This window comes from Crassostrea angulata, chromosome 6 (assembly GCF_025612915.1).
Source record: "Crassostrea angulata isolate pt1a10 chromosome 6, ASM2561291v2, whole genome shotgun sequence".
NCBI classification, from domain to species: domain Eukaryota; kingdom Metazoa; phylum Mollusca; class Bivalvia; order Ostreida; family Ostreidae; genus Magallana; species Magallana angulata.
The window spans coordinates 47,827,208-47,839,399 of NC_069116.1; the positions used below are offsets into that span (position 1 = coordinate 47,827,208).

The 12,192-nt window shown below is 31.1% G+C and overlaps 1 protein-coding gene across 2 annotated transcripts; it reads left to right on the top strand.

Moving 5' to 3' along the window:
• Nucleotides 1–1,361: 1,361 nt before the first annotated feature.
• Nucleotides 1,362–7,255, top strand: LOC128190512 (uncharacterized). 2 transcript variants are annotated; one of them, XM_052862588.1, is made up of 5 exons: nt 1,362–1,501; nt 2,097–2,217; nt 3,595–3,648; nt 3,937–4,071; nt 6,634–7,255. In XM_052862588.1, exons 2-5 carry the CDS (start codon nt 2,166–2,168, stop codon nt 7,188–7,190), a joined length of 798 nt encoding a protein of 265 aa, XP_052718548.1. In that variant the 5' UTR covers nt 1,362–1,501; nt 2,097–2,165; the 3' UTR covers nt 7,191–7,255. The 2 variants fall into 2 exon arrangements, with proteins under 2 accessions (XP_052718548.1, XP_052718547.1); XM_052862587.1 differs by lacking the exon at nt 1,362–1,501 and having other exon boundaries at nt 2,127–2,217; nt 3,595–4,071.
• Nucleotides 7,256–12,192: the final 4,937 nt, after the last annotated feature.

The following is a 12,192-nucleotide window of genomic DNA, read 5'->3' on the forward strand; positions in this document are numbered from 1 at the left end:
AAGTAACCTCAACTTACCAGCTACAATCACCTGGCTGGGATTTGTGTTGGGATGAACGGGACAAGGCAATTTCAGAATATTTAGCTCGGTATCCACCTCTTATTATTTTTTTTATTAATTCACCTGGGTTCTAACGACTTGACAACACCAGAATGAACAGGCATACAGCTGATTCACTAAATACAGTGCAGCCTAAGGTGCTCCTTCCGAATACTACACTTATATTTTAATCCATGTTGACACATATTTTCATCCATTTTGCCAAGATTATATTGGCATGGTGTCCCACTCTCAGCGGGAAAAAAGATTAACTCCAAAAGACTTTAAGTCATTAAGGTCATTAACAAGTTCATTGGTGAATGTTACATCAACCACAATACAACCTTAAAAATCTCAAGAATACAATTATTCAGACATGATGGTACACACTTGTCAAAAACAGGCTTGGAAATATACCTTAATAACTTATAAGCATCTCTCCGAATGTTTTTAAACAAAAGCACCAAAGTGTACCCTAGCTCCTTAGCTTGCCTGACATTGTTCCCTTTTATTCCAATCCCAACTACATGTTTATAATTGTGTGGGGGGAAATAGCTAGATTGCTATATCCTGTGGCGGGGAATGTGGGATACTTTAGTGCATGTTGTGATCAAGTGGCCCCATAACCTGGTTGTCCCCCCCACAAGGAGGGGGGCGTGTTTGGGATGTTATACATAAGTGTTTATAAAATATATAACCCCAGATGTCAATATTAGTGGTCCATAGCCTGTCATGGCTGGCTCCACCTCCACCTTGCACAAGAGCGGGGGGGGGGCACAGTCTGGTAAGTAAGGTATATACAAGGTGGTACGGGAGACAGGGAGAAGGTCAGTCACTCATTCATCAGTCCAGAACGTGGTGACCGTTCAAATCGGCACTTGTGCTTACACTCGGCCCCCTGATTGCCCATAGTTGTCTTGGTACTCTTGTAAGTATCCCCAGTCCCCCACAAAAAATTGCAGCCTTTTATTGCCAATTTTGTTTTGTAAGGATAAAAAACTGTTGTGGTTTGTTCAACTGTGTCTTAAGTAACAATAAAAGTATTTCAACTCAACAAGTGCTACATTTTTACAGTATTATTCAAAGCATGTATATGTCTTGTCTGTCTGTGAAATTATCATTAGATATGCTTTGTGCATACCCCACTGCGCGTCAAGCAGATGGCGGCCAGTGGCAATGTGGCACCAGCCACGTCGGGTAGAACCTTCCTGTTTCTAATTAGTAAATTAAAATAAATATTCAAATAAGGAACTTTAATTTTATGGTTTTGATCGAAAGAAGGAAACATTCAACTTTGTTATTTAAACTTTAGATGATGCACTTCTCAATCAAAATAGATATTGCAAGTTTTGACAGTTTGTGACATAGAACCTAACCGCAAATACCTGTTAATTTGCGAAGCTAAGGATTAAGAAGTGTTTCTGCACTACTTTTGACTTCAGCTTCAAAACCGCTTGGTTTAGTAAGTTTATTTATCAAAACTGTTTATACCCTTTAACTCTATCTAGTTTTCTAGCACGATGAAACGCTACCTATGCATTAGATGGGTGGAATTAACAAAAACATAAGGTTTCTAAGTTAAACACATCTAAGAAAATTATTGTTTCTATCAAAAAGGAGGTTCATTAAAATGACAGTTAATATTTGTTTGTGACTTCAAATCCAATATAAAACTCAATTGTCTTAAAAATATTAATTCTGTAATCATTTTGATATAGATTAATAATTTTTAATGTTACTTTTGAATAGGTAGAGAATCATTGTGATGCCTGGTATTAATTTTGTAAGAAAGGGATATTTTATAAATAAAAAAATATAATACTAACTGCATGTGAATGCTTCAGGTTGTTTTAAAATTTTCTAGGGATGATATCTCTTTTAAAAGTTATTTATCAACAACTAGATTATATATGCTAAAAAACTTGGTTTATAGCTTTTTCATATATTTTTTTATTATGTTCTCTGACACTTTTTCCCCTCTCACGAATTCGAACGTGAGTTTAAAATTTTTCCATTCATTGTAGATTTCTGCTCACAATTTTTTATCTATTACACAGTGACAACATACACATCATCTTTTCGTACAACGACGATGTGATGTGTTCCAATGAATTCCATAAAAGACAATGTCATCACAAAATGTATATCTGATTATAATTTTTGCGTTTTCCTTAATAGGTAAGTGCGTATCAAATAACCCTGAATGGTTAATGTTTATTTTGAAACAATTGGATATTTAAAGTCGATACTATGGAAATGTGTGCAACATTTGTTATTTTGTTTTTTTCCCTCAGCATATTTCATATTTTTTTTAATATTAAAAAATCCAAAATGTCCACCGAAATTTAAAATCAGCTGAGTTTCCCCCAGTAGGAAAAAGCGCCCTGGTATATATTACCCCTCCTGTTTTTAGCTTGTATCGAAATTTTAAATAGTTAAATTGTCAGTGATAATTTGAAAATAATTTTAAAAATCTGGGCTACAAAAAATTGCACCTGGCATCTATTTGCAGTGATTACGTGTCAAAGCATACATAAAATTATACGGCGTAGCATCTCTCAAAGAAGTAAGACCACATTGCAAACATAAAATGGTATAAAAGAACAATTTAAAGAATAAAACTTGAGAAAATCAAAGCAACTTACCATTAACGCCATGAATAACTCAATGATAAGTTAAAATGGTTGCATTTTTTAATGAGGTAAATGAAATTGACCAACGTTCATTGATTGTGATATTCAAAGAATAGAGGATTTTATCTCGGAGAAGTTGTGTTTATATGCCAGATTATTTCACTACATATTACTGATTGATACGAGTACCATTATAAGTCATTAATGGACGTTACTTGAATCATTATCACAGAGAAAATTCTTAACAAGACGTCTTACGAGAAATGAACAAAGTCTACACCATATATTTGAAAAATATTTAAACGCATCATTAATTTTTTTAGACGCTATCATTTAAAAAAGAATCGGAATATTGGATAATAATTCCGAGATCTAAGACACTTTTTTTTCAAATGGTTTTATAAATTCATTTGGCAAATAAAAAAAACACCTTTGTCTGATGTAATCTAACAATAATTATAAAAGTCAAATAACTATCCTTTCTTAAATTCAGAATACGATAATTTTGTTTATTTTAGCAATTTTGTTCAATCAAATTTTGATATTCGAGATCCTGCACATTTTAAAAAAAGAAAATTAAATCAAGGGCGAATATAAAAGAATTCTTATGCTAGAACCGGCCACGCATATTCTTATACATATAGTTAAAATGAGAACAGGTTAAAATATAATGTCATTCAGGAGGAAATTATATGCTAGTATATATTTTCTTAATGGGTCAAGGGTAATTCTCCAGGGGGAGAGTCTCAGCATAGTCATCTAATATGGGCTTGTAGAAAAATCACACATGATTTTTGTTTATTTTATTTTCAGAATGTTTGTGCTAATAGTTTCTCTTTCATTTCTCTTTTATCTATATGTATTGAGACTTTACAACATGGTCATGATTATTTTATTTTGTAACCGACATGATTCCACTCAGGAAAAGTTGTGGGGTGCAAGATTGGTTTTTATGGAGTAAATTGTACAGCAGTCTGTAAGTAAGATTTATTATACATTCACGTAACATTTCTAAACAAAAACAGTTTTAAATGTGCTTTTTTTTTTGACTGAATGAAATATAAAAATCCCTTAAAATATGCAGTAATAATTTATGTTTCTACTATAAAAAGCACCAATATAATTGTGTACTTTCGACGAATTTTTATGCATTTTTGTAAAATATGTATACTCTGTTCTGTATTCATGATAAATCTAAAAGTTTTGCAAAACCATTTCACTCATATACGTATTTTTATTAATATGAACACAAGTTTGAATTTAGATGTAGATTGTGACGTTGGATACTATGGTAAGACGTGCAATTTATCATGTCGATATCCTAACTATGGCAGTCTTTGTCAAAAGAGGTGCGACTGTAGCGAAATGAAATGTGACCACGTTTACGGGTGTGGAAACGGTATTAATTTTAAATAATATTTGTAAAACAAATCAAAGAAAAATAATAGATGCTTTTAAAACAGAAATTTAAAAAGAGACCGTTCCATGTCCTTGGTTCAAACAAAATATAGATAAAAATATAGATAAAAGTCAATGAACGAAACACTAGCAATTTGGTCAATCGTTATACTTGTATGAGTAGATTACGTGTATTTAGATTAATACATGTAGGAATTCTGTATGGGATTTGAAACAAAATAGGCTTATGTTAGTCAAATGACTAAATTTGTCTTTGCTTCTTAGTTCAGTTTAACCGCAATACAAGAGGTTCCTCTTAACACTTTTATCCTATCAGATGTGTGTGTAACATTTTTTGTGATGAAGTTGAGAATGCATACAAAAAGATATCGAAATATCAACGACCAGATGTTGAACACTCGTCTTCAACACTTTTCTTAAAGTAGATCCTGTGTTTTACGATGTCATACTTTATTGTAAAACTTTGAATTTTTTAAAATTTGTGCTATATTCGAGAAAAATACATAAAACCTTACTACTATAAGAAACCTTCCTTTTTCAAATTTATACAGTTGTTTAGTTATGATAACTTCAAATCCATTCAGAAACTTTGCCAATATTAATTGAAAGCTTCGAAGCTGAGAGAAAAATTAATATGTTAATTCCTTATGATGTTATCTGTCTTACGTATATTTACATATCTATTACATGTATATATTAACAAATTTGTACACCATTTGATATATATACCATGTAGAATCCCCCGCCATTCTCCCGTTAATTGTATGCATTATATGCCTATGAGCCACATGGCTCCTTTAGTCAATAAAGAATTTATTTAGTGATATATTTTATGTGAATAAAATCACATGGAAGTAACTAGAATTACTATTAAGTTCAAGATATTCTCGCGGCTTGATTTTATCCTTAATTTCCATTTTTTAAATACATTTTATCTATGCTAAGGGGAAATAACTCTTTTTCTGACTTAAATTTCACTTGTATGTCTAAATGCTATAATTTTTCTTATCCCAAAAATTAATTTCAAAATGTGTTTGTAGTTTCACTTTTCTGACACAATTGACGATAAAATAAAAAAAAAAATAATAAACAAGTTCCTGCCTACAAATATTTTACTTTTAACAAAAAAGTACGGTTTTCTGATGCTAAATTTAATTCTTTAGTTCATGTTTATCTGACAACTCAAAAAGTGTGATTGCATGTATATTTTTTCTTATAAAAGTCTATTAAATTAAAATAAGTTCTGTTTTTCAACTTTCATCAGAGAGTTTTACGGGAAAGGAGTTACCTTAAAATTTTTCAAAATTTTCCTGTTCAAAGCTCAACATAGCTTAACCGAAAACGAAAGCAATGAAATAGTTGAACATGTTTTTTTTTGCTGTTTTGTCCGATTTTATGTGCACTTTTTTTAAACGATGGTTATACGTAGTATTTGTTTAATAAAAGGCATTGCAGTAGTTTTCCCGGTCAATTACGCCATATTTCGATAAAAAAAAAAATCATGTACAAAATCTGTTAACAAAACAAACGACATACATAGGGTATCGCGTTATTTCGCCTCATGTTAATATTCACCCCTGAAGTCAAGAAGGATATGGTTGTATTACGACTTTGACATCGCTATAAATAAAGTTCGTAATGTTCAGACAAATTACTAATAAACCTGTGTATGTTTTGTTCGCTAATATTTCTGAAGTTTGCTTTGTTTACAATCGATGCGTAGCATGCGGGTTGAATAGCCCTAACCATTCGGGGGACGAAACTAAACAGTACCCTTTTCTAAACATCCCATGATGCATTTTGGTTTGTTTTTTTCGTTTGCCTCAAGAGGAATTATTTTTATTAACTTTAAATATTTCTAACTTTGAAAGAAGACCGATTCTGTTAGTGTAAATAGGAGAAAGTCCATAACTTTCTAAGATAAATGGTTTCTATGGAAAATTATTTGATACTATAATAACAAAAAAATCGAACTAAGCAGCTTTAATAATGTATGACAAGCATTTAAAAAGTACACATATATTATAATATAATAATCAATTGATAAATATAGAAGGAAATGGTGATAAATTGTGTATATATATATATATATATATATATATATATATATATATATATATATATTAAGTATGTTTATTAAATATAATATAAACAAACTATATATATATATATATATATATATATATATATATATATATATATATATATATATATATATATATATATATATATATATATATATAGTTTGTTTATATTATATTTAATAAACATGCTTAATGTGATGTAAAACAGTATAACTTTAAATGAACTAGCATGTATCACAGATACATACTACATTTTTTTATGCAAACAGTGTAAACAATTTACAACATTTCATCACCGCCCATACACATTTGTGTTTTAAGAGAGATAATATGAGATTGTTAATTCGCACAGTCTTAAATTCTTCCGCTGACAAAAGACATATATACCGTTCGGAATAATGACTTAAAACCCTAAGTTTACATTTTAACCTATAACTTAACATTTTGTTCAATTACAGGGAACGAGAAGCCTCTCAGCGCTGTTATCATAGGAAGTTGCACTTCATCTATGATTCTTACGATGATTGTTTGCCTATTAGTTAAGGCATATAGATATAAACACAAATCAAAGAGAAAGCGTACAGAAAAAGATAATCAACAATCTTCATATATAACAAGCCAAAGTGACCGTAATACTTTGAGAACTAGCTATACAGGTCTTGAAACGTATGAAAGCATTGATGCTGAGGAATACCAGAATGCGCCAAATACTTCAATGAGAGAGTGTACAGAAAAAGATAATCAACAATCTTCATATATAACAGGCCACAGTGACCGTAAAACTTTTAGAACTATTTATACAGGTCTTGAAACGTATGAAAACATTGATGCTGAGGAATACCAGAATGTGCCAAATATTTTAATGAGACAGCGTACAGAAAAAGATAATCAACAATCTTCATATAAAACAAGCCAAAGTGACCGTAATACTTCGAGAACTAGTTATACAGGTCTTGAAAGGTATGAAAACATTGGTGCTGAGGAATACCAGAATGCGCCAAATACTTCTTTATAAGATAATTTTTTTCATTGATACATGGATACTTTAGAAAACAGTGAAAACAATTCTTCTAAAGTATGAAAAGTTAAGTTCTATCTTTCACATGTACAAAATATTGTAATAGATGTATTCGTTTGTTTACTTTTTGTTTTTACTTTTTATAATGTTTGTCATGTATTATCTGATTAATAAAAACTCCTTTCTAATCATTTAAAAAAATTAGTGCAGTTTCTAAAGATATGTCCCATAATAAAGTGCCTCAGAAAAGTACGATAAAAAGTTGAAAAAAAATCGGATTATCTCTTTTGGTGTCTTAAGGATGGATTATTTCTATACTCCAAAAAAATGGTGACGCTACTGGCACTGTACCAGTTATCGGCTAAAATTTAACGTTTTCTTTTCGTAATTCCTTATTTCTTGATATTTGTGGATAAAACTTGACATACTTTAAAAAGTGAAATCCTTATTTATCAATCTGTTACTTTATATCATTATTTAGAACCGAAAAGATCTTGTTTTGTGCTTTTTAGCACGCCCCAAATTTGCCGAGTTAATTGTTACCATTTACTATACCAGTTATCGGCTTCGTGAAATTAAAATAGTAAAATCCGTGTTCATGTTGATTTTATATTCTGCTAAATATAGTTTGAATAATGCCCCTTGTGGGGTCAGACTAAAGTTGTCGGGGTCATGATACATTATAAACAAAACTCATAAAATTATTCGTTTATTATCATATTATGGTAATACACCAAATCGTTGACTATTCAATACATAATTGTGCAATCAGGCGTTTAATTGCGCTACGAATCTCTCGGAAATTTGTGAATTCCTTTTGTTTATACATGTTAAATGATTTGATATCATATGTCAAATAAGAGAAGGGATATAATAACGTATCACAAAGGGGTAATATTCTATTTTTAACTTATTACGTCACTTCCCCCACTGCTGAAAGTGCAAAGATGTAAAATCAACGGTAAACAATGATCATTTAAGCTCATGTATAAAACATATTCAAGAAAGTTATCAAGCAAACTTTTCTTTATTCGAAAAAGACGACTGAATTAAAAAAGCTTGGATTGTCGCGTGCTATAAACCCGGACTCTCAGTTTAGCCGATAACTGGTCTTAGCCGATAGCTGGTACAGTACCAGTATAATTTTCTAATTTAATTTATTTTACTTACTCGTACCAGATATATAACTTGGCACATGAGGTACAATACAACAAATATACACTATAAATAACACGTATTTACATTTATGAAACGTAACTAAAGACAAGAGCCTGTCTTATTATGTATAACTCTTGCAAACCGTCTTTGTGAGAGCAAGTAACAAAGAGAGCATTCTGCCATTTGAGATGACTTTTACTTAATTTGCTTTTTATGATTAGACAACAATACATCCAATTATATAAAACTGAAATTAAGTCAAGCCTTTCATGCAAAAAGGTGCAATATAGGCGACGTGCCTCTTTGTTAATGCAATAATTATTGTGTAACATTAACATGAATTTTGGGATGCATACTGTATTGCGAATTCTCGTGATTATGTAAAATATTCAACCAGCTCATTCATTAATGTAATGATATTATCATAATATTTTTTTTTATATCAGGCTTTAACAAAATCATATTTTGAAGTACTTAAGTATTGTATTTATATTGATATTACATTATGTTTTATGCAGTTGTTACCCATTGGCAATACAGTTGCTTTGGTTATGTTGAGATACATTATGCTATGGACGAGTGCATAATTCATGTGGGGGCACAGCCCCGAGTGTTTTATGCTCTCGTCAACAGTATATCTCAACATAACCAATGCCATTGTATTGGGTAAATCAATTGCACTATAATTAGCTTTCTGCTATTTTCTTATGGTATTTTCCCAAATGGTACTGTTTATAATTTTATTTTTAATTTGATGTACCTTAACCCTTTAATATTGGATTTGTCCATATGCTATGGTGTATTTCGGGATATACCACATAATTTTACAAAATCCGTTCAGCTATGGTACAAATAATTATCTTCTAATGAATGATTCAAAATTGATTTATGGTGGATGGCTACCAAATTCTGTAATAGTTATTGAATTTATTTAAAAAAAAAAACTGCAAGTACAATGTAGTGAGAGGAATTTTAAGTACATTTGAAGTAATATTCTCTTAATACCATAATCATATGGAATCCCTACACAATGATGCCTAGATTAAGCCTGCATGCCACTGATCGCAGAATTTTATAAACTACCTTTTCTACTAGCTCAGTATATAATATAACCTGTTGTTGTTTGCACAGCGTCCACCTTATTCGATCAAATGAATCATCGCATGAATCAACAAAGACGACATTTTATTCATAATATCTGTATTAACTCAGTACTTCTACTACTTTATTTTATTTTGTTGTCTGTCTCATATCTATGTAACACATTAAGAAATTTAAGGCATCTTCGCTAGCCAAGGGTTTCTAGAAGCGGTGCGGATCGGAAACCTTTGGCTAGCGACGATGTAAGAAATGAGTCTTCTCATACTTCTAAGATGAAATGAGATGAGATAGACTGATAGATAGAAACATGTAGATAGATATACATGTATAGTATATATGGAAAAGTTTTGTTTTAAAGGTTTGTGTGGTAGAGTTTTAGTGACTAACAATAATTAGATCTAACTATTTGAATCATTACGTTATTAGTCCCCTACCGGTTTTCACCGGAGGGGACTAAAGCTTTCTTCTGCGTCCGTCAGTCCGTCTGTCTGTCCGTCCGTCTGTCTGTCCCACTTCAGTTTTCCACTGTTTTTTTTTCTTTATGCGTTTGACGAATGATATGAAACTTGCTGAGCAGCTTCAAAATATCAAACTACAGATCAAGTTTACACTTTTGTAGCGTCTGGTTGACATATTTTTGAGAAAATTAATTTTTCATATTCCAATTTTATAATGTTCGGGTTCATTATCGGGCTCGGTGTGTATCAAATGAACGAGGAAAGTATGTTGTCAGTAATAATATCGTGCATTACTTGGACCATTCCTTTTATTGTTTCTAACAATCAAATAAGTTCTGTAAAATAGTGTCAAGCATTGTGTTGTAAATTTAATCGACAGGGTTTTTGTATTATTACAATCGGGTTCGATATGGGGTTGGTCTGTTGAGACGGTCAGAAATGATATTATGCATAACAGTGCATTGTTATCACAAATCTACAACCAAATACATTTGATTTGAATAACCACGCCTTAAGGAGATCGAATTTAGTTTTCATTGCGCATGTTTTTGTGCATCCTAGTACAATACAGTAGATTTATACTTCTTATGAATTTTTTTCGACATCATTTTTAAAATTGAACACAATAAATAAAAAGACAGCTAAAATTTTTGGATTTTTAAGGATTTAAAAAAAATTGTATACGATTTTTTCATCGTGCGGTAGGGGAGCGTTGTCTTTGCACTTTTATGACATTATGAAGCTTTGTAGGAGTACTTTATAAGAAATACCATAAAAAAATAAAAATTGTACGCCGTTAAAATGTTATACACAGAATGATGCTATCCTCGAGAACATTTCCCTTCTTTTTAAATAAATAATCCTTAATACCAGTCTTCATTAGTAATGCTCCAAATATATAGCAAAATTTGTTGCATTTAAATATTTTGAAATGGCCTCCACTAAAATCCACACCGTAGAATATAGTATTTTTTGCATATAAGATTACTAATCATGTATAACAAAAAGCTAAAGTAGAATTTTTTAAATCTGCGTCAAAGTGCGGAAAATGACAGTTTTCTATATATTCCTTGAGTAAACGTACCTCTATTTTAAAATTGTCCCCCAAGAGAACCAGATGGTCGATTTTCGTGAAACTTTGCAGATAAACTAGAGTTGGTTTAAATGACATATGGTTAAAAATAAAGAGTTTTGCTATTGTAGTTTTTCCGCAAAAAACCCAAATCGGCCGCCTGAAATGGATCACGTGACATACATATCTGTCTATCAACAGCAATGCCGACGACGATAGAGGGGTAGACAGTTGTGTTTGACAGATTTGGCAAGGAAAGAAAAAAGGGACAGACTTACAAGGATAGGAACAAAGGGAAGATCGTCATAGGAGACTATGTAAATTGATGGAATAGGAATTAAAGCCAAACTAAACTTTGAAAGTTTCCATCATAAAGTTGCAAGGGTTTTGCTAGTCATGTTCGTACGTGTTCTATGTGTTCCATGTCTTTATAAGTTATGAAACAAAAAGAGATTTTCGTTTAGAGGAATTTTTGAATAATGAATAAATAAACACTCTCAGTACATACATCCCTCAGGATAATTTACTCCGTTTACCATGTCGATAATGCTAAAATCGTGTTTTAACATAATGGTTAACAATTAATATCGTTCTACATTAAGCAATATCGGAATTATACTGCTTCGAGTATCATCTGATATATAATTATCTAATTTAAAACATGAAAAACGTAATTTTAATTTGTGAACAATTTGTTTTTTCATGGGCGCCTGTAAAGTGCAAAACGAAATCAAAACGAAACGATACGAAACTAATCGAAACGAAACGGAACGAAACCAAAAAATCGAAACGAAACGAAACAGAATTTAAACAAAACTAATATCAATTTTGACTTCATAAAAGTGAAAATAAATTCATTGAAATAAATTTTTGAACCATAAAATATAACTACATGTATGTTTCAGACTGCCACTGTAAATTTTTAAGCCGATTATCCGAAATTTGAAAAAATTATATAATTATGTAATTAAAAGATGTACATTCCTATACCTTTTAATGTTTCTAATTTGTTTCATTAAATGATATAAATGATATGCAGACGTTTAGAGAGAGAGAGAGAGAGAGAGAGAGAGAGAGAGATGTCTTAAAACTTATCAGCGACATCACATAGCAAAGTATATACTTTTGGGAGAGAGAGAAAGAAGAGAGAGAGATATAATTATATGATGATGATGATGATGATGATGATGATATATACTGAAGGGGACAT